Genomic DNA, 27718 nt, shown 5'->3' with positions numbered 1-27718 from the left:
GTGACCATAGTCCTTGGGCAACCTGCTTGAAGCAAAGTGCCCTCTGCCACTCCCTTCATGAGAGTGTGGCAGGATTGACTGAGGCTGGCTTTGCACTTGCATTGTAAACTGGCCATGTGAGAACTCAGCTGCACACTGGCCAGTGGCACCAGGCTCTGTTGCCTTTCACTCGCTCCCCGGTGCTCAGCTAGCATTGATTGAGTGCCTGTGATGCAGCAGTCAGTGCCCACCTGCCTCACCCTTGGCTGCTGTGTGGACCTGGACTGCCCTTCAGCAAAGCCTGCTCTGCCTGAGAGGAAAGGAAGAGGCCCATGCCCACCAGCAAAGGCTTCTGGGGTCTGGGCATCCTCTCCTCCTCTCTCCAAAACTGGGGCTTGTGAGTGGTGAAACTATGTCTCTAAAAAAAAAAAAAATAAGAAAATATTAATGGACTTTATTCTAATTTTTATATTTTATTTTTATTTTTCAGTCCTGTTTTTAAAAAAAGTCTGGAAGTTAGAAATAAAGCAAAAGAGTGCTTGCATGGCTTTCTGTGTCATGTCTGACAAGCTAGGATTAGTTAATGGTTGACCCACATTTGTGCCCACACTCTGAAATTACGTGTTTACTTTTGGATTTTTGCCCAGTGGAGACATGAGTGATTTCTGTGTGATGGCCTGAAAGGTTACAGCTGTCCTGCCCTGCAAGATCTTAACCACTTTTGAATCTAACTGGCCATTTGACTTCACTCTTTCCAGTGGCTGCAGGTACTCAGCTCTACGAACTCTCTGAACTAGCTTCATCCTCCTCCGGATTCCCTCATGAATGAGCTAAACAAATCCTCTGATATGTGTTCACTTTATATTTGTGTGGGTCATGTGCTTAACTTCTGAGAGCTATACTTTGACATTCCCCAAAGCCCAACAACAGAGTTAGATACTCACCCAGCAGGAATTCCATGTTGTCCTGTTTCCCATTAAGTAACTTATTTTAGTTCACCGTATTTTGCATCATTATAAAGTAAGTAGAAATAGCAGAATAATTTCTCCTTTTTATTATAAAACTGCTAAGTTGATTATATTAGATTTATATATTTCTATTACAAGCTGGACTGCTGTTATTTCTCTTACAGGAAACATTTCATAATTTCTCATTTTTATTATGTTCCCTTTTTTGGCTTATTTTTGTTTTTTTTTGTGTGTTTTTTGTTTTGTTTTGTTTTGTTTCAGATGGAGTTTCACTCTGTCGCTCAGGCTGGAGTGCAATGGCATGCTCTTGGCTCACTACAACCTCTGCCTATTGGGTTCAAGTGATTCTCCTGCCTCAGCCTCCTGAGTAGCTGGGATTACAGGCGTACACCAACACACCCGGCTAATTTTTGTATTTTTTTTTTTGAGACAGAGTTTTGCTCTTGTTACCTAGGCTGGGGTGCAATGGCGCGATCTCGGCTCACCGCAACCTCCGCCTCCTGGTTCAGGCAATTCTCCTGCCTCAGCCTCCTGAGTAGCTGGGATTACAGGCACGCGCCACCATGCCCAGCTAATTTTTTGTAATTTTAGTAGAGACGGGGTTTCACCATGTTGACCAGGATGGTCTCGATCTCTTGACCTCGTGATCCACCCGCCTCAGCCTCCCAAAGTGCTGGGATTACAGGTGTGAGCCACCCAGCCCGGCCGCCTAAGTGGATTTTAAAGGACCAAACAAAAGAGAGAAAGAAAACAGGGAAGTTTCGGGGAAGATGGCAAAGTTGGAATGGAGTGTAAATGTTCTGAAACTCGAGTGTGCTGAAGGCGCCCGACCTCCAGGGGAAGAGTTGGCTGGTAAATCGCAGCTGATTACAGTCCATTTCAGCTCTCAGCTCAGCAGTGACTGCCGATCCCTCACTGCTAATTCCATGGCAGGCAGTGAACCTGAAGACAGGACAATTGAAATGATTGTTGTTAGGGATGGAGCTGTGCTGCCTCAGAAAACCGCTTCTGTGCAGGCTGACCCCACCCACCTCTGCTTGCTCTGCAGCTGCATTCCTGAACCCCTACCTGGGTGCCACATCAAGGCTGCCAGACGTGCTACAATGAAGCAAAGCCTAATCACAGCTTTCGGGGCAGCACAGGCAGCTCGAGGGAGGACAGGGAAAACACATGTTAGTTATCCATACTTGTGAATTCCGGTTTGACACATAGCCGTAAAATATCCTGATTTCTGTCTTTTTTTAAAAAAAACTGTCGCCACAAATGTCACAGGATGATGTATTGTAGGTCTGTTACAAGTTAACAAACTCTCTCTGTGCCTGTCACCAAAAACTCCGTTATGCCCCCTCATCCCATATAAACCCGCATCTTGTAAGCTCGGGGATGCCTCCTCTGATTGTTACGGAGCGGCCCGGCAAGTTCATAAAAGTTGCTTGCCTGACTTTGGGTCTATTCTCCTTTCACTCAGCTACCCTTACCATTGTCTCTGAGGAACAGAAAGAAAAAGATAGTGAACAGAGCTGTCAATGAAAATAGGCTCTGTATAATATGTAATAAAGAGGCTTATTGTTCCTGGAGCAGCTTGTAGATAGCTTACAGGAGTGGGGGGCGCAGAAAGGACACTGTCCTCCAAATACAGGAATCTGCTATGATGGCTGCTTTCGAGCAGAGAGACGCAAATAAAGAGGTGGGGAGTCATTGTATTGCATCTTCAACTATCGTTACAAGCTCCTCTTGCAGCCAAAATGACTTTCAGGAAGTTAAAGGGCTGGCACCCCCTTTCTCCCCTGCCATGGTTAATTCTTTGTCTCCTTTTGGGAGCCAGACATAGGAGATTAGGACATTCAGAAATGACTATATATGGAGAAAGTTATTAGAAATTGACAATGCATGCTCAAAGGAAGGCACAGGCTCAGAAAGGACCCAAGAAGCCTTTAAGTCTATACCTCAGGCTGATCCCCAGCACAAAAGCAGCCAACAACAATGCAAAACCAAAAACAAAAATCAGCATAAACTGGGGAATAGGAGAATCTGATTCCAGAGTTACCACATTATTATATTCAAATGACCAGTTTTCAACCAAAAAATTACAAGGCATATAAAGAGAGAAGAAAATGTGGCCCATTCAAAGGAAAAAAATAAACAAACTGTCCCTAAGAAAGATCTGATGGCTGTTCACAAGAGAGACTTTAACGTAACTGTCTTCAAGATGATAAAAGGGCCAAAAGGAGATATGGAAAATGTCAAGAATATGATATGTGAACAAAATAGCAACATCACTAAAGAGACTGGAAACCTAAGAGAAATTCTGGAACTGAAAATTATAATAACTGAAATGAAAAAAATCACTAGAGGGATATTCAAAGGCAAATGTGAATACGCAGAAGAATCAGTGAACTTGAAGATAGGATAATTGAAATTATTGTCTCTGAGGAACGCCATCAATGAAGAGTCAGGCTCTTCAAAATATTTAAAGAGGTGGCCAGGCGCGGTGGCTCACGCCTGTAATCCCAGCACTTTGGGAGGCCGAGGTGGGTGGATCACGAGGTCAAGAGATCGAGACCATCCTGGTCAACATGGTGAAACCCCGTCTCTACTAAAAATACAAAAAATTAGCTGGGCGTGGTGGCACGTGCCTGTAATCCCAGCTACTCAGGAGGCTGAGGCAGGAGAATTGCCTGAACCCAGGAGGCGGAGGTTGCGGTGAGCTGAGATCGCACCATTGCACTCCAGCCTGGGTAACAAGAGCGAAAGTCTGCCTCACAAAAAAAAAAAAAAAAAAATTTAAAGAGGTTTATTCCAAATCAAATGTGAGTGACCAAGATCTGGAGGCACAGTCTCAAGAGGTCCTGAGAACATGTTCCCAATGTGGTTGGGTTACAGCTTGGCTTTTATGTTTCAGGGAGACATACATAAATCAATACATGTGGGGTATACACATTAGTTTGTGGGATATGCATTGGTCTAGAAAGGTAGGACAGGGGCTTACAAGTCACAATGAATTCAAAGGTTTTCTGATGGATGATTGAAAGAGGTAAATTAGTCCCTAAAGATCTGGAATCAACAGGAGTGCCTGGGTCAAGATGGGTTGTGGAGATTAAAGTTCTTCTTATGTAGATGAAGCCTCAGGGTTGGCGGTTGGCCACCCTTAGAGACAATAGACGGCAGATGTTTTCTATTCCTCAAAAGGAGCTAAACTCTCTTGAGGATTGGGAGGTCCTGGAAGGGGAAAAGATCTAGTGGTATTACAGAGAGTCTTTACAAATGCAGTTTTTCCCTTACAAAAATGACTTTGCAAGCCATTTCACAAGATGGCAAAATAACAACAACAAAAACACACACTCTATATTTTTTGGTAAAATATTTTTATTTTCTTCATTATCTGTCATGAAATGTTGTGCCAGAGTCAAGTTGAAAAGTAAGCCAGTATAGGCTGGGCACGGTGGCTCATGCCTGTGATCCCAGCACTCTGGAAAGCCAAGGAGGGCAGATCACAAGGTCAGGATTTTGAGACCAGCCTGGCCAACATAGTGAAACCCCATCTCTACTGAAAATACAAAAAAGTAGCCTGGCATGGTGGCACACCTACTTGGGAGGCTGCGGCAGGAGAATCACTTGCACCTGGGAGGCAGAGGTTGCAGTGAGCTGAGATCACAGCATTGCACTCCAGCCTGGGTGACAGTGTGAGGCTCTGTCTCCAAGAAAAGCAAAACAAAAAGAAAAGAAGAGAAGAATATGCCAGTTTACATAGAATTAAATAAATCTCTGATGAGATTTTATGGCTAGTAGGACATGACTCCCCTGTCCCTTAGTTAGGAAGAGAGGGCAAGAAAGGAAAAAGATCAGAGTTTAGTCTTCAGAGTTTAAGGGACCTGTGGAACATCATCAAGTGGACCAACATAAGCACTGTGGGAGTGCCAGAAGGACAACAGAGAGAAAAAGGGTAGAGACAATATTTGAAAAAATAGTTGAAAAGTTCTCAAATTTGAAGACATGAATGCAAGCATCCAAGAAGCTCCAAGAACTTCAAATAAGATGAAGTTACAGAGATCTACACCAAGACATTATACTCAAACTCTCAGAAGCCAGAGATTGTAGGGCACTTTCATGTTGGGAACCAGATGTAGGGGTGTGGAGACCCCACAGGGTCGTGGGGTGTCCCTTATGCTGTGTTGAGGTGCAGGATCCAAGAATTAAAGAGACAGGACACTGAAGAACTAGTGAAGAACATCTGGACTCGGGACCACACCACCTGTGAGCGGAGATCAGCAGCAGCCCCCAAATGCCCAAGGGCATCTGTATTTATTAGGTACAAGCAGGGGGCCGACTCATGAGTGAGGTCATCATCTATAGGCTTAGTGACAGGGCACACATAATCACATGAGTTACAAGCGAGGGGACCACCCCATTATGTCACCTGGGCAGAGAGGTAGGCCCTGGGCAGAGAGGTAGGCCATGTGCAGTAGCAGAGGGTCGTGTACAGAAAAGGGGTCCACCCCCATTAGGTCACCGAAGCAAGGAGGTGGGCTGTGTGCAGCAGGTGTTGTGTGCAACACTTCTTATCTGGGGCTGGAGACTTCAAAGGATTTTTTTTTTTTTTTTTTTTTTGAGACGGAGTTTCACTTTTGTTACCCAGGCTGGAGTGCAATGGCACGATCTTGGCTCACCGCAACCTCCACCTCCTGGGTTAAAGCAATTCTCCTGCCTCAGCTTCCTGAGTAGCTGGGATTACAGGCACGCACCACCATGCCCAGCTAATTTTTTGTGTTTTTAGTAGAGATGGGGTTTCACCATGTTGACCAGGATGGTCTCGATCTCTTGACCTTGTGATCCACCCGCCTCGGCCTCCCAAAGTGCTGGGATTACAGGCTTGAGCCACCGTGCCCGGCCAAAGGATTTCTAATAGAAGGATACTGTAAGCCAATGCAGTGGGAGCTGGCAGACTTGTGCTCTTCTCTTACGATATTTATGGGAGGATGATTTGGGCTAGCACAGAAGTGAGAAAAGACTGACAGAGTGTACGACCACCATGACTGGTCACACCAGAGGGGTTCTTCTCCCTCAGTTACTTCCAGGATCTCAGGCCTGAGGCCGACTTTCCACAGGAACTGGATGCAACGTACTATAACTCCTTTATCAGGAGGAGAGGCTCTTGCTCCAAGCCTGCCATACAGCGTATGCCCTTTTGGGCAGGGATGCCACTGCCTGGGTCTTTGGTTCTCATCCTGGTCTGGCTGTTTTCCCATGTACTGCTTCTGTTATGTACTGCTCTAAGCATTCCTCCTACTACAAACTACTATATGGTTATATAGAAGGATTATATAAACCAGTACTAAATGTGTCCGTACAGCTATGACTACAATACCTATATGATTATATAGAAAGATTACACTGCATATTCTCACTCATAGGCAGGTGTTGAACAATGAGAACACATGGACACAGGGAGGGGAGCATCACACACTGGGGTCTGTAGGGGGGAAATAGGGGAAGGACAGCAGGGGGTGGGGAGTTGGGGAGGGATAGCATGGGGAGAAATGCCAAATATAGGTGATGGGGAGGAAGGCAGCAAATCACACGGCCATATGTGTACTTATGTAACAATCTTGCATGTTCTTCACATGTACCCCAAAACCTAAAATGCAATTAAAAAAAAGAAAGATTATATAGAACTAATTATGCCAGATATATGTAAGCAGTAAGTTACACTTCAAGTACTCATTCTATAAACAAATATATGATTATATATGAAGGATTATAATATAAAGGAAACAGCTGAGCAATAACACTATAAACTAAGATATTCTTCAGGTACTAGTTGTGCCTGGGGTCTGGACAGTTCTCCTTCCTCAGTGCCCATGGTGGGTGTTACCCACAAGAGATAGAATCTTGAAAGCAGAAAAAGAGAAGTGATTCACATACAAGCCATCTTCAATAAGCGTATCTTTGGATTTCTCATTAGAAACTATACAAGCCAAAAGGCAGTAGGTCAATAAAAGAAAAAAAAAATATGTCAACCAAGAATCCTATATCCAGCAAAATTTTCATTCCTAAATAGGGAAGAAATTAAGACATTGCCATATAAACAAAAGTTGAGGGAGTTCATTACTACTAGATCTCTCCTGCAAGAAATGATCAAGGGAGTCCTGCAGGGTAAAATGAAAGGATACTAGACAGTGCTTGAAGCCGAATAAAAAAAAGATCTCAATAAAGGTAAATACATGCGCAATTATAAAAGCAAGTATTATTGTAACCCTGATTTATAACTCCATGTTTTGTTTTCTACATAATTTAAGAGGCTAATGCATTTAAAAGAACTATTAGTTTGTTTTAGGTCACATAGTATATAAAGATGTAATGTTTTGAAATCAATGCCTGAAAGGGGTAGGGGAGGAACTATTAAACGAGCACAGTTTCCGTATGTTATTGAAGTTAAGCTGGCAGAAACTCAAGTTAAAGTGTTATAACTTTAAGGTATTAAATGTAATCTCCATGGTATCCACCAAGAAAATAGCTATACAATATATTTTTAAAGGGCACAAGAAATAAATTTAAACATTTCACAACAACAAAAAAAATCAACTAAACACTTTAATTTTTGCAAGAAATAAGGGACATAAAAGTTGTCAGGCAGGCATACAGAAAACAAATAGCAAAATGACAGAAGTCCCTCCTTATCAGTAATTAAGTATAAGTGGGTTAAATATTTTAACTAAAATACAGAGACTAGCAGAATGAGTAACAAATAATTTACTATATGCTGTCTTCAGACAAATAGATTGAAAGTGAAAGGGTGGGAAAAGATATTTCATGCAAATAGTAACCAGAAGAGAGCAGGGGTGGCTATACTAACACCAGACAAAATAGATTTTAAATCAAAGAGATTATAAGAGGCAAAGAACAAGATTATATATTAATTAAACTTTCAATATAGCAAGAATGTATAATGATTATAAACATTTACACACTTAATGGCAGACCATAAATATATATGAAGCAAAAAATGACAGAATTGAAGGGTGAAAACAGTTTTACAATAATAAATGTCAGTATCACCTTCTCAATTATCAGAACAAGTAGACAGAAGATAAGTAAGAAATTAGAGGACTTAACACAATAAACCAACTAGATCTAAAAGAGAACACTTTAGTCAACATCAGCAGCATATACATTTTCAAGTGCACATGGAACATTTTCCAGAATAGATCATATGTTAGACCACAAATTCTCAGTAGATTTAAAAAGGTAAATATCATGCAATGTATCATATCAGACCACAATGGAGGAAATTAGAAATGCATAAGAGGCTGGGTATGGTGGCTCACACCTGTAATCCTAACACTTTGGGAGGCTGAGTCAGATGGATCACGAGGTCAGGAGTTCAAGACCAGCCTGACAAATATGGGGAAACCATGTCTCTACTAAAAATACAAAAAAATTAGCCAGGCGTGGTGGCACACGCCTGTAATCCCAACTACTCAGGAGGCTGAAGTAGGAGAATCACTTGAACCCAAAAGGTGGAAGTTGCAGTGAGCTGAGATTGCACCACTGCACTCCAGCCTGGGCGACAGAGTAAGACTCTGTCTCAAAAAAAAAAAAAAAAAAAGAAATGCATAACAAAAGTATGATGGGGCTGGGTGCGGTCGCTTACACATATAATTCCACCATTTTGGGAGGCTGAGGCATCACTTGAGGACAGGAGTTTGAGTCCAGCCTGGCCAACATAGTGAAAACTTGTCTCTACTAAAAATACAAAAATTAGCCGGGCATGATGGTTCATGACTGTAGTCCCAGCTACTCGAGAGGCTGAGGTGGGAGAATCACTTGAATCTGGGAGGCGGACATTGAAGTGAGCCAATATTGTGCTATTGCACTCCAGCCTGGGTAAAAGAGCTAGACTCTGTCTCAAAAAAAGAAAAAAAAAAAAAAAGGCCGGGCGCGGTGGCTCAAGCCTGTAATCCCAGCACTTTGGGAGGCCGAGGCGGGTGGATCACGAGGTCAAGAGATCGAGACCATCCTGGTCAACATGGTGAAACCCCGTCTCTACTAAAACTACAAAAAAAAAGTTAGCTGGGCATGGTGGCGCGTGCCTGTAATCCCAGCTACTCAGGAGGCTGAGGCAGGAGAACTGCCTGAACCCAGGAGGCGGAGGTTGCGGTGAGCCAAGATTGTGCCATTGCACTCCAGCCTGGGTAACAAGGGCGAAACTCCAACTCAAAAAAAAAAAAAAAAAAAAAAAAAAGATGGGAAAAATCACAAATTTGTGAAAATTAAACAACACACTCAGAAAAAGCAATAAAGAAATCACAAGGAAAATTAGAAAATACAGATAAATAGGACTTTATAGCTATAAACACATCAAAAACCAAGAAAATATCAAATTAACACCTAACTTTACAATTTAATGAATTATAAAAATAAAAAGAAACTAAACGGTCGTGCGCAGTGCCTCACACCTGTAATCCTAGCACTTTGGGAGGCCGAAGTGGATGGATCACCTGAGGTGAGGAGTTCAAGACCAGCCTGGCCATCACGGTGGAACCCCACCTTAAGAAAACATAAAAATAAAATAAAATAAACAATAAATAAATAAAAAAATAAACTAAATCCAAAGCTAGCAAAAGGAAGGTAATAATAAAAGATTAAAGCCAAGATAAATGAAATAGAGAATAGAAAACGACAGAGAAAATCAATGAATCCAAAAACTGGTTCTTTGAACATGTGAAAGCATTATTCACAGTATTTTGAATAGGGAAGCAAGTCAAGTGTCCATCAACAGGTGAGCGGATAAGCAAAACGTGGCATCCATACAATGGAATAGTATTCAGTGTTAAAATGGATGAACCTTGAGAACACTGTGCCACGTAAAATAAATCAGTCACAGGACAAATACTGTATGATTCCACCTTTATGAGTAGTCAGACTCAGAGACAGAAAGCCGGATGGTGACTGCCAGAAAGTAGAAGGTAGAGGGGAACAAGGAGTTAACATGTAACGCATCGTTTGTTTTTCAAGATGAAAGAGTTACAGAGATGGATGGTGGTGTTATGAAAACACTTATTACCACTGAACTCTACCCTTAAAGATAGTTAAGACAGTAAATGCCATGGCTTTTGTTTTTATTTATTTATTTGAGACAGACTCTCGTTCTGTCGCCCAGGCTGGCCTGCAGCGGGGCGACCTCGCTGCAACCTCCGCCTCCCAGGGTCTAAGGGATTCTCCAGCCTCAGCCATCCGAGGAGCTGGGACTGCAGGCATGCGCCACCACGCGTGGCCAATTGTGTATCATTAGCAGAGACGGGGTTCACCGCGTTGGCCAGGCTGGCCTTGAACTCCTGGCCTCAGGTGATCCACCCGCCTTGGCCTCCCAAACTGCTGGGATTACAAGCCTGAGCCACAGCGCCCGACCATTCTGTCGTTTATTTTTACCACAATTAAAAAAAAAAAAAAAAAAAAAAAAAAAAGCAAAACTTCAGAAGGGTACAAATGTAGAGAGCACTGAGCTAACTTCACAGTTTCCAAGCGTACCGACCGACGGCGTCGGCATCAGAGGCGCATGCGTCTGAATTAGACCCGTGGTAACACCCGCAGGACCGAAGAGAACGTCCGGGCTCGGGGCTCTCACCGGAGGAGCGGTGGCGAGGAGAAATACTCACTGGCATCCGAGCACTATGCTGGTTTGCCTGTAGTTCTGCCACAGGCATTATGCCAGAAGTATCCCTGGGAATGGACGGGGCAGGTCCAGCTCTTTTTTTTCCTAATAAATTCATTTGTACAACAATCAAAAAAGCAGGAAAAGGAAGCCATATCGGCAGGACGGCGGCCCGGGCCATGCCAAGGTCCCGGCGGGAGGCCAAAAGCCGGGCGCAGCGGAACCCCGGCGGAGCCGACCCGGGCGCGCGCGGGAAGCGCGGGCGGAGTGGGCACGTGCGGCACTTCCGGGGCGGGGCGGGCGCGCGGCACTTCCGAAGGCCCGCGCGAGTCGCTAGTTTTGCCCACGCACTTTTGGCACCGCCGCGCCACGCGATCGGCAATCTGATTGGCCCGCGCAGGAGGGCGCGCGGCGCCAAACTTGCTTCCCGTCAGCCCCCGCCCGTGCCGCGGGCGCGCGCACGCTCGCGCACCCGGATCCTGGCTCCTGCGTCCAGTCGCCATTCGGGAGGCCGCTGCGCTGCGGGGCCCGGCGCCACCGCCCGCGACCGCAAGTCGGGCCCTCCGCGTGGTCCTTCGCCCACGGGACGCCGCCCGCGGCCGGACCGGTGAGGAGCGAGAGCGAGCGGGGGAGGGGCGTGGCTGGGGCCTGCATCTCCGAGCCCTGCGTCGGCCGCCGACCTGGCGGGGCCGGTCCGGAAGGAAGCCGCGGGTCCGAGTGAAGGGGCCTGCGCCGCCTCGCCCCCTACGCGGCCGCGGGAAGGGCCCGCCCCCGGAGGCCGAGCGGGAGTGCGTCTTTGTGCAGGGAGCGGGGTGGCCCGGTGTCAGCCGCGGCCGAGGCAGGAAACACTGCGAGTGAAATCACTGGGAAGTTGGGGGCAGCACAGCACGAAAGCCATTCTTTCCGCTTCTGTCCTAGGCTGCCTCCTCTTCTGTCATTATTACTGTTTAAAAATCCGCTATACAGCCCCCAAAATGGCAGAGGACATTGGTAAATCATAAACCTGATGAAGGGCTAATGTCTAGAATGCAGGAAGGAATGCAACTGACCAACAGAAAGCAACCTAGCTTAAGAATGGGCAAGGAATTTGAATAGATACTTCTCCAGAGAAGATAGACAGATGGCCAATAAGCACGTGCAGAGATGCTCAACATCACTAGCCATTAAGAAAATGCAGACGAAAGCCACAATGAGATAATAACTCACACCTGTTAGTTTGGCTACTAACAAAAAATGGAAAATAATGAGTGTTGGGGATGTGGAGAAATTGAAGCTCGGGTGCGTTGCTGGTGGGAATGTAGGGTGGTACAACAGCTATGGGAATTGGTAGTGGTTCCTCAATTCTACTAGGTTTGTACCCAAAAAGATTGACAGCAGGGACTGAGTTACTTGTTCACAAGTGTTCATTGCAGCATTATTCGCAATCCAGATGTCTATCAACAGGTGAATGAAAGACAAGCTGTGGTATATACATATAATGGACTATTGTTCATCCTTAGGAATGAAATTCTGACAGATGCTACAATATAAACAAGCCCTGTGACACAGAAAGATTAGAGATTACCAGCACTGAAAGTGGAGAGTGGGAGTTAGTGTTTTATGAGTACCAAGTTTTTTGTTTGTGGTGAAGTGATTCTGGACGTGGATAGTGGTGATGTTTGCACAACATTTTAGAACTAAATTGTGCTTTTAAAAATGATTCAAAGCACGCCGGGTGTGGTGGCTCAAGCCTGTAATCCCAGCACTTTGGGAGGCCGAGGCGGTGGATCACGAGGTCAAAAGATGGAGACCATCCTGGTCAACATGGTGAAACCCCGTCTACTAAAAATACAAAAAATTAGCTGGGCATGGTGGCGTGTGCCTGTAATCCCAGCTACTCAGGAGGCTGAGGCAGGAGAATTGCCTGAACCCAGGAGGCGGAGGTTGCGGTGAGCCGAGATGGCGCCATTGCACTCCAGCCTGGGCAACAAGTGCGAAACTCTGTCTCAAAAAAAAAAAAAGATTCAAAGCAAGTGATTTTTTTTTTTTTTTTGACGGAGTTTTGCTCCTGTTGCCCAGGTTGTAGGGCAATGGCGCGACCTCAGCTCACTGCACCCTCCACCTCAGCCTCCCGAGTAGTTGGTATTACATGTGCCCGCCACCACGCCGAGCTAATTGTTTGTAATTTTAGTAGAGACTGGGTTTCTCCGTGTTGGTCAGGCTGGTCTTGAACTCCTGACCTTAGGTGAGCCACCCTCCTTGTCCTCCCAAAGTGGTGAAATTACAGGCATGAGCCACCGTGCCTGGCCTAAATGGCAAGTTTTATGTTCTATTTACCGTCCTTTAAAAAAGACACATGAGAAATCAAAACTACAGAGAGAGTAAAAAGATGAGTGGTTGCCAGGAGCACAGGAAGATGTTAAGCAATGAAATCATTTTGTGTGACTACCATAGTGGTGGATACATGATGCTGTGCATTTGTCAAAACCCATAGAACTGCACATCACAAAAAGTCACTCCTTGGTCACAGTGGTTCACATCTGTAATCCCAGCACTTTGGGAGGCCAAGGCGGGCAGATCACGAGGTCAAGAGATCAAGACCATCCTGACCAACATGGTGAAACTTATCTCTACTAAAAATACAAAAATTAGCTGGGCATGGTGGCAGGCGCCTGTAGTCCCACCTCCTCAGGAGGCTGAGGCAGGAGAATCGCTTGAATCCAGGAGGCGGAGGTTGTAGTGAGCAGAGATGGCACCACTGCATGCCAGCCTGGTGGACAGAGCAAGACTCTGTCAAAAAAAAAAAAGTGACTCCTCGTGTAAACTGTAGACTTAATAAATCAATTTTAGTTCATCATTGTAGCAAATGTCTCACAGTAACAAAAGATGTTAATACTAGTTGAGTGTCCTTTATTCACAATGCTTGGAACCAGAAGTGCTTTGGCTCTCCCTTCCCTTCTCCCCACTTTTGGATTTTGGAATAGCTGCCTCGTACTATTTGAGTGCCAAAACGCTCTTTTTGGAACTCCTAAAGTTTTGGATTTTGGAGCATGTCGGGTTTCAGATTTTCAGGATGCTCCCTGTCATAGGAGAAACTGAGGGTTAGGGAGTTGATGGAAGGAGGTGTATGGGAATTCCTGTATGTTAGGTTTTGTTTAAACATAAAACTACTTGAAAAATGTATTTATTATTATTACTTTAAATTCTTTTGGAGATGGAGTCTTACTCTGTTGCCCAGCTGGAGTGCAATGGTGCAGTCTTGGCACACTGCAACCTCCGTCTCCTGGGTTCAAGCAATTCTCCTGCTTCAGCCTCCCAAGTAGCTGGGATTATAGGTGTGCACCGTTATGCCCAGCTAATTTTTATATTTTTGGTAGAGACAGGGTTTCACTGTGTTGGCCGGTCTGGTCACGAACTCCTGTCCTCAAATGATCCACCCACCTCAGCCTCCCAAAGTGTTGGGATTACAGGCGTGAGCCACCGCACCTGGCCAGTTGATCATTTTTTTTTTTCTTTTTCTTTTTTTTTTTTTTTTTGAGACGGAGTTTCGCTCTTGTTACCCAGGCTGGAGTGCAACGGCGCAATCTTGGCTCACCGCAACCTCTGCCTCCTGGATTCAGTCAATTCTCCTGCCTCAGCCTCCTGAGTAGCTGGGATTACAGGCACGCGCCACCATGCCCAGCTAACTTTTTTGTATTTTTAGTAGAGACGAGGTTTCACCTTGTTGACCAGGATGGTCTCGATCTCTTGACCTCGTGATCCACCCGCCTCGGCCTCCCAAAGTGCTGGGATTACAGGCTTGAGCCACTGCGCCCGGCCCAGTTGATCAATTTTTTAAAGGCTGGGCATGGTGGCTCCTGTAATCCCAGCACTTCAAGAGGCCAAGGCAAGAGAATTGCTTGAGGCCAGGAATTCAAGACCAGCCTGGACAATATAGTGAGACCCCATCGCTGCAGAAACAATTTAACCAGATATGGTGGCATGCACCTGTAGTCCCAGCTACTTAGGATACTGAGGTGGGAGGATCTCTGGAGCCCAGGAGTATGAGGCTGCAGTGAGCTGTGATTGCGTCACTGCACTAAAACCTTGGGCAACAGAGCAAGACCCTGTCTCTTAAAAAAAAAAAAAAAACGGGGCCGGGCGCGGTGGCTCAAGCCTGTAATCCCAGCACTTTGGGAGGCCGAGGTGGGTGGATCACGAGGTCAAGAGATCGAGACCATCCTGGTCAACATGGTGAAACCCCGTCTTTACCAAAAATACAAAAAGTTAGCTGGGCATGGTGGCGCGTGCCTGTAATCTCAGCTACTCAGGAGGCTGAGACAGGAGAATTGCCTGAACCCAGGAGGCAGAGGTTGCAGTGAGCCGAGATTGCGCCATTGCACTCCAGCCTGGGTAACAAGAGCGAAACTCCGTCTCAAAAAAAAAAAAAAGAAAAGCTAAGATAAAGAACAATGTTAGTGTGTATAGACTAATAGTACCCATTTAGCTTTAAACATGTTCTACATATTGAATTTTAATTTAAAACATTGTGCATCACATGTGTTTTAAAAGGTGATCAGTGGTGTTGGACTTCAACGAAGAAATTGAATGGGACATGGGAAATAGTTATGATACACCATATGGCATAACATTGCATTGAAGAATACTGGGTGACAGACTGGCAGAGCACCAATGATTAGAATTTGGTTTTTTTTTTAGAGACGAGATGTAATCTATAAAGACACAAAGAAATTTTTGTAATCTGGACCATTCTGAGTTAATTTTTAGTTAGAATTAGGAGTTCTGAAATTTAGGAAGAAATTTTGCTAGAACCTTAAAGCTGGAAAGATGCCCAGCTCTCTAGGCTCTGCCTAAAAGTTGAATTCTGGGAGTCAATTCTATAACATCTTTGTGGATCATTGTGCTACTGTGGGAAAGACAGCATTTTGTTATAGCAGAGATCCAGAATTGAGAAAGCCAGAATTTAAAACTGCTGTTTCCTCTGACCTAAGTGAACTTTGTGATCTTTGACAGGTCACTTCTATCCCTCAGCAACAGTCTTTTCAGGTATAAAATGAAGAAGTTGAACTCAAGCCCTCTGATGATCCTTCTAGTCCTATGCTCATCATCAGTTTTTTTGATGTTGCTTTTTTTTTTGTCTTCTTTTTTGAGACAGAGTCTCACTCTGGCAGCTAAACTGGAGTGTGATGGTGCAGTCTTGGTCCACTGTAACCCCTGCCTCTCAGGCTCAAGTGATTTATCCTGCCTCAGCCTCCTGAGTAGCCAGGACTATAGGTGCATGCTGCTCATATGGCTAATTTTTGTTATGTTCTGTAGAGATGGGATTTCACCATGTTGTCCAGGCTGTGACTGAACCCTTGAGCTCAAGGGATATGCTTGCCTCAGAGTGCTGGGATTACAGGCATGAGCCACTGCACCCTGTCTGATTATCAGCTTCTAATTACGGAGTACTCCTATCTGACAAAGAACTCATTCTAGCTCATGGTAGAATACTTTGTTAACTGTGCTGAACCAAAATTCTTTTCCTGCTGGCTTTTGATTCTTCCCCTTTTGAAGTTAAATGTCTGTATTCATAAAGATTTTTTTTAGGCCACCTGCCATCCTGATTGCTTTTTTTTTTTTTTTTTTTTTTTTTTTGCATGTTCTTTAGTTTGTTAAGAGACTTTCTTTCTTTTCTTTTCTTTTTTTTTTTTTTTTTTTTTTTTAAAACGGGGTTTCACCGTGTTGGTCAGGCTGGTCTTGAACTCCTGACCTCAGGTGATCCACCCGCCTTGGCTTCCAAAGTGCTTGGATTACAGGCGTGAGCCACCACGCCCGGCTGTTAGAGACTTTCTTAAAGCGTCCTTCCTGCCAGAGCTAGAGACAACAATCCACTGGTATGCTGTACTCTGCCCAGTGCAGAATATGGGATATAATTCCCATAATTCCCCATAGTCCTGTATTTATGTGCTTGATATGTGGATTTTAAGTGTTTGTTTCATCGTGCTTATTTTTGCCTATCGTACAGGCTTTAAAAGGTCTTACTAAAGTCCACTATGTTAGTTTGTGTATATCTAGCAAGAACCTGGGCAGGTAGAACTTCAGATACTGATCATTTGTCTGATTTGGGCAAGCTGGTTAATGTCAAGCTTGAGTTTCTTTAACTATAAATTGAAGTTTTAAAAGTAGATGACCCCTGAGGTCTTTTCCTACCCCCAAATCCTATGACTTTGAGACTACATAGATGGTAGCTTAGGTTTCCTCTGGTTTTAAAATCCTGTGAGTCTAAGATTGAGAGAATGTTATGATTGAACAGAGCACATACTGTGTGCCAGGGATGTGCAGTGGGTCCAGAGGTGAATAAATGAATAGTCGATCCTCACCAAGAGCAACCTGTTGTTGGTGTCAGACTGCAGTGCCAGAGGGTGATGCTGCACTGGAAATGTGCATACAGCTGGGGCTTCCAGGAAAAATTGGGAGGCCAGTACAGTTGAGCCATAAATAACACAGGTTTGAACTTCAAGCAAATGCCAATTTAAAAAATGGTTTTTACAGAATGTGAGACGTGTATGGAGGACTGAATTTTCATATATATAGATTCCACAAGGCTGACTGTGGGACTTGAGTATGCGTGGATTTTGAAATACGGGAGCAGTCCTGGAACCAATCCCCTGTGTATACAGAGAGACAACTGACTTAAAAAGCTGTCCTGCTTGAAGGATGTAGGAATTTGCTTGATGGCCGAGTGGCAAGATGGAGTATAAAGGAGAGGAAATAGCTTATACAAAGGCCTGGACGCTGGAAGAGTCAGAGAATTACATGTCAGCCAGTATTTTGAGAATGCAGTCTGGTCATTGGCCACACTGTGAAGAGCTTCATATGCCATATTCAAATTGCGTACTGTAGGCGTCTTTGGAGACTTGGAGGAATTGTGAACAGGCAGGTCACATTAGGCTTTTGTTTGGAAGACAGGTTTGGTAGCTGTACGATGAATGGGTGGGAAGTAAGGGAGACTAGTGGCAGGGAGTTCAGATGTGAGAATTAAAGCAGTGACAGGGTGTAGGGGATAGGAGCTAATCGGAAGCACAGTGTGAGCTGTTGTGTAGCTTGTGCATGGCCAGCGTATCACATTCTGTTCCTGTAAGCAGACTCACCCACACCATGATGCTTTACCTTTGAAATACATACAGGAAGAGAAGAGGGCAGAGCAATCACTGAAGCAGATCCATGTGTTCTTCCTTGGAGTCGGGACACTGCCATCCTGCTCCTCCCAGACTCCTTTCTTTTTGTGCCTCTTGGACTTGTTTGTTGTAGTGTCCCTTCCTCCACTACCTGTTAATTTGCCACTCTGCTGTATAATAGCAATAATTGACAAAAGTCAGCTGTTACAGTCAGTAGTCACACTAGCAGTCTTCTGAGTGCTCATTAGAGAAGTGAAGTTAGGTGGTGGGTTTGAGAAGGGTTTGGATACACACGTGGGCATAATTCCATAGTGGATTATTAAAGAGAAAGTAGACAAGGACCGTGTCAGGAGTGGTATCTCCTAGAGTCTTTGGTGTCATTTCATAAAAGTAACGTTCAGGCTTAATGAATTGGACTTCTCTCATTGTTAGGGCAGGATAGAGAGAGAAATACACCGAATTCTATTACAGGGGACACACACAGTCACAGATAGAGGTTTGATTACTTTTCTTTTTTTTTTTTTTTTTTCCAGGTTCAACTTCTCATCTTTGTTGTTCTTCATATACTATAGGCTATTTGTGTGGTTTAGTCAAAAAGCCATGTAGATGCCAGCCTTTTGAAGACCACTTTTAAGGTGTCTAGTAAGACTGCAGGTAAGTCTAGTAGGGAAAGCATGCTTAGGAGAATATTTGATGAAGAGAAAATAAATAAAAAAATACTTGGAATACTTAAGGAAAAACTCTAAAAGTTGACATGCCCATATGTATGGTAATGTATGAATGTGTGCTAGATGTATGTAATTTGGGATATGAGAAGTGAATTCTGTAGCATTCTTTTTAGATTTAAGTATGAGATGGGCCTGAAGAGCTGGTGGTAGGCAGAGGGAAGAGGAGGGGTGGCTGGGAGGGATGGGGAATGGTAGGTGAGTCTGATTCAAACCCAGCACACCTGAGCTCTTAGTCTCTGTTGTACTGTTGTAATTACAATATGTAATATAGTGCTCTTTTTTTTTTTTTTTTTTTTTTTGAGACGGAGTTCCGCTCTTGTTACCCAGGCTGGAGTGCAATGGCGCGATCTCGGCTCACCGCAACCTCCGCCTCCTGGGTTCAGGCAATTCTCCTGCCTCAGCCTCCTGAGTAGCTGGGATTACAGGCACGCGCCACCATGCCCAGCTAATTTTTTGTATTTTTAGTAGAGACGGGGTTTCACCATGTGGACCAGGATGGTCTCGATCTCTTGACCTCGTGATCCACCCGCCTCGGCCTCCCAAAGTGCTGGGATTACAGGCTTGAGCCACTGCGCCCGGCCTATAGTGCTCTTTAATACTAGCTTCGCTGTTCATTGTTGCCAGTTAAGGCCACAAGGGATTATTGAGGCATATCTTCCATTTTCCTCTAAAGTCTTCTAGTTTTATTTAACTAGAAGTGGGCTCTGAGGCGGATGGTTAGCCGGTTATTTCTACATGTATTCGATTATGTTTGTAAGTTAAAGATGATTTTTAGAGATTTTTCTTCAGTACTGAATTATTTATTTTTCTTTTGTTACAGTCCTAGCCGTAAAACAATTTTCTAAAATACAGGGTAACTGCCGGATAACTCAAAAAGAGTAAATAGTTTCTGAAAAAAAGCATTGTTTCCTCAAGTATCTGTCACCTTTTTAGCTTTAGACCAAAAAAAGTTAAAAATGCAAATGATACACTACTGTTAAAAGTGTTAGGAAACAGTATTGTTGGTGATAATATCTTTAAAAACAAATTATCAGCTGGCGCAGTGGCTCAAGCCTGTAACCCCAGCACTTTGGGAGGCTGAGGTGGGTGGATCACGAGGTCAGCAGATTGACACCATTCTGGCTAACATGGTGAGAACCCAGGAGGCGGAGGCTGCAGTGAGCTGAGATCGTACCCTGCACTCCATCCTGGGCAACAGAGTGAGACTCCATCTCAAAAAAACAAAGAAACAAAAAAACAAATTATCAAAGTTAGAAATGTTACATATTTTACATTTTTTAAAAAGTTAATGGTTTTGTAATTAATAAAGGGAGAGCCTGTGTTTCTAATCTGTACTGTTCTTTGAGGAGCAGTAAATGTCTTTTACCCTGTCATTACCGATATTAAGGGAAAGTGTTCAATCTTTCTCATTATAAGAGAAGCACAATCACACAATATTGAGATACTTGCTTTCACCTAGGTTGTAGCAAAGATGAGGAATTTATAGGAAATTATGTCTCATATATACACTGTTGGAATGCAATAATAGAACTTTTTGAGAATTTGGTAAAACGTATCCATTTGAAACACAAAATCCATTTCTAGGAATTTTCCTTGCAGAAATACCCTCATATGCAAAGATAAGTACAAGGAAAGTCAGTGCTTACTCCATACATAAAATTATCTTAGAGATAAATTGTAAATGAAAGCAAGTTGCCAGATAATATGTTTAATACCCCATTTGTGTAAATTATGTGTGTTGATAAATACGTGCCTAGAACATTTTTTCAAGGACACATGAGTACACTGGCTACCCCTGGGGACTGACACTCTGTATCTTGTACTGTCTTAATGAATGTGTTTTTAATTGTGAGCTTCTGTTCCTTTTACTATTTAAGAAGACTGGTTTACAGTTTTTTAAAATTCATGTTCTCTGGCAACCATATTCCAGCTGCCGAGATGTCCTCTCGTTTGCCCTTTGCTTGGAATGCACTTCCGCATCATTCAAGATCTCTACTGGAATGTCCCATGCAGAGAGGTCTTGTCTAACAACCTCTGTACGCCACTCCACCTTGTCTTCCCAACTCATGAATGCCATATTGCAAGGCACTGCTTTAAACCTAAGTGCCTAGAACATTATAGGACACAAAGTAATTTATTTATTAAATGAATTAATAAAATACTGTATTGGAATAGATTAAACATTACAAAATATGTTTACATGAAATCAAGCCAGCATCATTTGAAATAAAGTCATCTTTTTATACTAGATTTAATTTATTAAGTGCTTTCTGCAAAGGTTTAGTTTCTTGTTCATCCTTAAATAGCCAAGATTTAATTTTTTTTTTTTTTTTTTTTTTTTTTTTGAGACGGAGTTTCGCCCTTGTTACCCAGGCTGGAGTGCAATGGCGCGATCTCGGCTCACCGCAACCTCCGCCTCCTGGGTTCAGGCAATTCTCCTGCCTCAGCCTCCTGAGTAGCTGGGATTACAGGCACGTGCCACCATGCCCAGCTAATTTTTTGTATTTTTGGTAGAGACGGGGTTTCACCATGTTGACCAGGATGGTCTCGATCTCTCGACCTCGTGATCCACCCGCCTTGGCCTCCCAAAGTGCTGGGATTACAGGCTTGAGCCACCGCGCCCGGCGCCCAAGATTTAATTTTTATATTCACTCATCTGTGTGTGCTGAGGACTTGTGTACTCAGAGCTTGAGAGTCAAAAGTGTAAAGCACATGCAATAGCTAATTCTAGGGTCAGGTTTGGATCACTGATAGACCTATAACCTGGACCAGAGAGAGTCGCTAAACTCTGAACCTCAGTTTATTCATCTGTAAGTGAAAATAGTTGAATCATATCATTAGGATTAAATGAGATGATGTATGTGAAACTCCTAGCACAGTAACTGGGACTCTTCCATATCTCCTTTTTCTTCGAATTCTCTCTAGATACATTATCTAATAAAGCATGCACTGTTCTAGAGTTAAAATTATGCAGTTACAGAATGGACTGACAGCATTTTATTTAGAATTACAGTTCATGAACATAATGTATTCCTACTTTATTGCAGCAGTATTGAAAGTTTTTAAAGAATATAACCGTGTGTGTTGGTAACAGAAAGAAGAATGGAAGTATTCCAGGAACTTCGTAAACAATCAGCACGTTTGGAGTGTGACCATTGCAGTTTCAGAGGCACAGACTATGAAAATGTACAAATCCATATGGGTACCATCCATCCAGAATTTTGTGATGAAATGGATGCTGGTGGACTAGGTAAAATGATATTTTACCAGAAAAGTGCAAAGCTATTTCACTGCCATAAATGCTTCTTCACCAGCAAGATGTACTCTAATGTATACTATCACATCACGTCCAAACATGCATCCCCAGACAAATGGAATGATAGGCCAAAAAATCAGTTGAACAAAGAAACAGATCCTGCGAAAAGCCCTCCCCTTCCTGAACACCAGAAAATACCCTCTAATTCAGCAGAACCGAAACCCATACCTGCCCTTTCAGTGGAAACACAGAAACTTGGTTCCGTTTTGTCTCCAGAATCACCAAAACCTACTCCTCTTACTCCCCTGGAGCCTCAGAAACCTGGCTCTGTTGTTTCTCCTGAGGTACAGACACCTTCTCTTCCTTCTCCTGAGCCTTCAAAACCTGCCTCTGTTTCTTCTCCTGAACTTCCAAAACCAGTCCCTGTTTGTGAATCTCAGAAACCTGCCCCCGTTCCTTCTCCAGAACCACAGAAACTTGCCCCTGTATCTCCTGAGCCAGTAAAGGCTACTCTTATTAATCCCAAACCCCAGAAGCACTCTCATTTCCCAGAAACGCTGGGGCCACCTTCAGCCTCATCTCCAGAGTCACCAGTTCTAGCTGCTTCTCCGGAACCTTGGGGACCATCCCCAACTGCATCTCCAGAATCTCGGAAGTCAGTCCGGACTACCTCTCCTGAGCCAAGGAAGCCATCCCCTTCAGAGTCTCCTGAACCTTGGAAGCCATTCCCTGCTGTCTCCCCAGAGCCTAGGAGACCAGCCCCTGCTGTTTCGCCAGGTTCTTGGAAGCCAGGGCCACCTGGGTCCCCTAGGCCTTGGAAATCCAGTCCGTCAGCATCATCAGGACCTTGGAAGCCAGCCAAACCTGCTCCATCCGTGTCTCCTGGACCTTGGAAACCAATTCCTTCTGTGTCTCCTGGACCTTGGAAACCAACTCCATCTGTGTCCCCCGCATCCTGGAAATCTTCATCGGTCTCACCCAGCTCCTGGAAGTCTCCCCCTGCGTCTCCTGAGTCATGGAAGTCGGGCCCACCAGAACTCCGAAAGACAGCTCCTACATTGTCTCCTGAACATTGGAAGGCAGTTCCACCAGTGTCTCCAGAGCTTCGCAAACCTGGCCCACCTCTATCTCCAGAAATCCGTAGTCCAGCAGGATCTCCAGAGCTCCGAAAACCCTCAGGGTCACCAGACCTTTGGAAACTTTCTCCTGATCAGCGGAAAACTTCTCCTGCTTCACTTGATTTCCCTGAGTCCCAGAAAAGTTCCCGTGGAGGTTCTCCTGATCTCTGGAAGTCTTCCTATTTTCTTGAGCCTCAGAAACCTGTCTTCCCTGAGACCAGAAAACCAGGTTCTTCTGGACCATCTGAGTCCCCCAAAGCAGCCTCAGATATCTGGAAGCCTGTTCTCTCTATTGAGACAGAGCCTAGAAAACCTGCCCTGTTTCCTGAGCCTGCCAAAACAGCCCCTCCTGCTTCTCCAGAACCACGCAAACGTGCCCTTTTTCCAGAGCCCCGGAAGCATGCCCTTTTCTCTGAACTCCCCAAATCTGCTATATTCTCAGAATCACAGAAGGTTGTAGAGCTTGGTGATGAACTACAGATAGATGCCATAGATGATCAAAAATGTGATATTCTGGTTCAGGAAGAACTACTAGCTTCACCTAAGAAACTCTTAGAAGATACTTTATTTCCTTCCTCAAAGAAGCTCAAGAAAGACAACCAAGAGAGCTCAGATGCTGAGCTTAGCAGTAGTGAGTACATTAAAACAGATTTGGATGCAATGGATATTAAGGGCCAGGAATCAAGCAGTGATCAAGAGCAGGTTGATGTGGAATCCATTGACTTTAGCAAAGAGAACAAAATGGACATGACTAGTCCAGAGCAGTCTAGAAATGTGCTACAGTTTACTGAAGAAAAAGAAGCTTTTATCTCTGAAGAGGAGATTGCAAAATATATGAAGCGTGGAAAAGGAAAGTATTATTGCAAAATTTGTTGCTGCCGTGCTATGAAAAAAGGTGCTGTTTTGCATCATTTGGTTAATAAGCATAATGTTCATAGCCCTTACAAATGCACAATTTGTGGAAAGGCTTTTCTTTTGGAATCTCTCCTTAAAAATCATGTAGCAGCCCATGGGCAAAGTTTGCTTAAATGTCCACGTTGTAATTTTGAATCAAATTTCCCAAGAGGTTTTAAGAAACATTTAACTCATTGTCAAAGCCGGCATAATGAAGAGGCAAATAAAAAGGTAATGGAAGCTCTTGAACCGCCACTGGAGGAGCAGCAAATTTGATATTTCAACACAGTGTGAATATTTGCTCTACTAAGGTCTTTGATGAAACCATTCTTTGTAAGTATAGCTTATCAAGTAGCCTAGTTGGATCAGTAGATGACATGTATAGTGTATCGTGTTTCACTGTCTCAGTTGTGTTACTAAGAATGAGCATTTGATTATTTTTTCCTGGTCTCTGTCTGTGTGGCTATCTTGTAAATCAATAAATTTCTATATATTCCAGGTGGATTAAACTTCTCATTTTTTAAAGTATATATGAATAATAATACAAGAAAGTAGGCATTCCATTTAATAAGAGCAAGTTATACTCAAAGCATTCATTTAAAGTGTATCTGTGTGTGGAACTAATTTCAGACAATAGAAATTATTAGTTGAAATGTTTAAGAATTAGGCATGAAAAATAAGTTTGAGAAGTTTTGTTTCCTTACATGTATTTTTAAATCATAAGAGTTATTTTCTATCTGATGTAAAATTAGTTTATAAATCAGTTTCTAGATGTGTATTCGCTTTTATGTCATGAAAAGTTGGAGTCTCAGGGTTGCTGATTTTCTGCTAATAGGAAGAATAGAGTAAGTCTTTAAAATAGTTCGCAGCCTTCTCCCACAGGAGACGAGAGAAAGATAAGTGTGATTTTAAGTCTTTCTTGTCCATAGTTGTTTTCAGTGGAGTCTTCCATTCTGTAACTTACCCTAAGATCTGGTTCTTCCCTCCCCATCCGCCACCACACTGCCCACCAGCTCACACTAATAGATGATTCTTAATTGCCAAATGTGTTAGAACTCGTATATCCTACTCCTGGGCCTTAGATGTTGCCTGTGGGGGCTTAAGACCAGGTTAATAAGTAGGAACTGAAAGTCTTCCAGATTAACAGTAGAAAATTTTATAGATACTTCTGTTAAAGAAATACATTGATTTTATGTTTTTCTGTTCTGTTACTGTAAATACCTTGTACCTGTTCATGGATTATTTTATTCTAAAATATTTTGTCAAATGTGTATCAACCAAATTAAAAAGAAAGGCTTTCATGTCAGTAACATCTTCATGTGTGTTTTCTTTTGTGTACTTTTTATTGTGTATATCCAAGTCCATTATTTCCATGTTTTCAACATGAGTTTTCTTATCTCGAGCAGCGTTTTCTTAGCTGTGTTTTCTCTGAGTTCTGTGGTCAAGCAAGCTAGGGGAATGCTTGTATAGGGGGGACTCCATGTGGAAAATCTCATCCTTTCATATGAAAGGTGGTTTAATTCCAGTGGTTGCCCATCCTGCCTGCGTCTAAACAGTGCGAGGCATTTAATCTCAAAGGATTCTGATGTGTAGCCAGTATTGAGATGCTGTACTGGGTTTAATTTATCTATTCCCAGACATTTTTGAACAAGGAACAGTTTTGTCTTAGTTGCCCACCCCTTGGCTTCCCTATCAATATGCCCATTGAGATGTCTTAAAAATATTTAGTGATATAGTTTGGCTCTGTGTCCCCACCCAAATCTCTCCTTTTTTTATTTTTATTTTGAGACCATTCCTCACTCTTGTCACCCAGGATGGTGTGCAGTGGTGTGATCTCAGTTCACTGCAACCTCTGCCTTTCAGATTTAAGAGATTATCTTACATCAGCTTCCTGAGTAGCTGGAACTATAGGTGCATGTTACCATGTCTGGCTAATTTTTGTAGTTTAATAGAGATGGGGTTTTGCCATGTTGGTCAGGCTGGTCTCGAACTCCTGGGCTCAAGTGGTTCACCTGCGTCAGCCTCCCAAAGTGCAGGGATTACAGTTGTGGGCCACCACGCCCAACCCCCACCTGAATCTCATGTTGAACTGTAATCCCCAGTGTTGGAGGAGGGGCTGGCCTGGTGGGAAATGATTGGATCATGGGGACAGACCTCCCCCTTGCTGTTCTCTTGATAGTGCGTGAGTTACTTAAGTGTTCAGCACCTTCCCCTTTGCTCTCTTCCTGCTCCAGCCCTGTAGGATGTGCTGGCTTCCCCTTCGCCATCTGCCATGATTGTAAGTTTCCTGGGCCCTCACCCTGCCCCAGCCATGTTTCCTGCATAGCGTGCAGAACCGTTGGCCAATTCTCTTGTCTTTATAAATTACTCAGTCTCAGGTAGTTCTTTATGACAGTGTGAGAACAGACTAATACATTTAGATAATGCCAAGTAAGGTCTTAGAAGCCTCAGATTCGTTAACTTTGGTGAACATAGCACAGAGTACTTGCTGCTGTCAATTTACATGGCAGCTTGAGAACAAACTTCAGTTCAGGAATTTCCTTCTAGGCAGTGATGCCATCAAGTAGGACAGGTAAGGTACCTCGGATATACTAGTCCTTTTCTTGTCTATACTGATTGACTGAAATTGTTTTTGAGAAACAAAAGGGGTCTGCATTACTTAGAAGCTCTCCTGGCTCCTGCAGTCTCAAACCAACCCTGTTACACAGATTCTTTCCTAAGATTTCACCTTGTTTGGTACAGACCTGGCAGTTCATCCTAGACCTTTGCTCCAGGTAGTGCCAGCTAGGTCACATGACCTGCCATCTGATGTAGGGTTTTTGATAATTGTGCCACGGGATAAGGGTTAATTGCCCAAGTAAGTGGCAGTGGTGCATGTGTAGTTTTGGCTGTAAGGCCTTAACTATTTGATTAAACCCCTGTGTTCTTGGTTTACCTCACTGTGGCTTCAGTTTTGTTTTTATTAATTTTATTTGACATTAATTATATGGTATATCAGATACTGCTTTCATTTTAAATATTGGTGTGGATTCTGTAACTCTTAGATGAAGACATGGAAGGGTGCTTATCAGATTGGGTCTGCAGGCATCACGCAACAGGAAAGGTGTTCCTTTTTAGGTTTACTTACAGCCACAGATCTAAAAATCCTGGAAACTACCCCTTCCAATCTAGCCTTTAACTGTTCCTTTGTCATTTTGGTCACATGGTATATTTGTTTCTATTGCTATCTCAAATTACCTGAATCTTGACTTAAAACAACAAATGTGTTATACAACCTGTAGTTCAGTGAGCTAAAGTAAAGATGTCAGCCTGGTTGAGTTATTTCCTGGAGGCTCTAGGACAGAATTCATTCCCTTGCCTCTTCCACTTTCTAGAACAAGCTTGTGCAGCCCGCAGCCCAGGACAGCTTTGAATGCAGCCCAGAGCAAATTCATACGTTTTTGTAAAATGTGGCTGGGTGCAGTGGCTCATGCCTGTAATCCCAGCACTTTGTGAGGCCAAGGCAGTCAGATCACCTGAGGTCAGGAATTCCAAAGCCAGTCTGGCCAACATAGTGAAACCCCGTCTCTACCAAAAATAGAAAAATTAGCTGGGTGTGGTGGCAGGCACCTGTAATCCCAGCTACTAGGGAGGCTGAGGTAGGAGAATTGCTTTAACTGGGGAGGTGGAGGTTGCAGTGAGTCAAGTTCGTGCCACTGCCCCCTAGCCTGGGAGCCAAGAGCGAAATTGTCTCAAAAAAAAAAAAAAAAAAAAAAGATTTGTCCAAAGACTTTTTTTTTTTTTTTTTTTTTTTTAGAGCTCATCAGCTGTCATTGGTGTTAGTGTATTTTATGTGTGTCACAGACAATTCTTCCAGTGTAGCCCAGGGAAGCCAAAAGATTGGACACTGTTCTAGAGGCTGCCTGCACTCCTCGGCTCATGTTTCTTTTTCCTTATGTATTTATTTATTTTAGAGACAAGGTTTCACCATGTTGGCCAGGCCGA

The 27718-nt window shown here is 43.6% G+C and overlaps 1 protein-coding gene across 3 annotated transcripts; it reads left to right on the top strand.

Moving 5' to 3' along the window:
• The first annotated feature begins 11047 nt into the window (after positions 1-11047).
• CHAMP1 (chromosome alignment maintaining phosphoprotein 1) lies at positions 11048-25040 on the top strand. Of its 3 annotated transcripts, none has more exons than XM_074387364.1 (3): positions 11048-11206; positions 18272-18392; positions 21561-25040. In XM_074387364.1, exon 3 carries the CDS (start codon positions 21569-21571, stop codon positions 24008-24010), a length of 2442 nt encoding a protein of 813 aa, XP_074243465.1. In that variant the 5' UTR covers positions 11048-11206; positions 18272-18392; positions 21561-21568; the 3' UTR covers positions 24011-25040. The 3 variants fall into 3 exon arrangements, with proteins under 3 accessions (XP_074243465.1, XP_074243464.1, XP_074243463.1); XM_074387363.1 differs by having other exon boundaries at positions 21517-25040; XM_074387362.1 differs by having other exon boundaries at positions 21514-25040.
• Positions 25041-27718: the final 2678 nt, after the last annotated feature.

The sequence above is a fragment of the Saimiri boliviensis genome, chromosome 16 (genome assembly GCF_048565385.1).
Source record: "Saimiri boliviensis isolate mSaiBol1 chromosome 16, mSaiBol1.pri, whole genome shotgun sequence".
Lineage (NCBI taxonomy): Eukaryota > Metazoa > Chordata > Mammalia > Primates > Cebidae > Saimiri > Saimiri boliviensis.
Note: the sequence above shows the minus strand (reverse complement) of the source record. Positions and strands in the feature narration are given on the sequence as shown.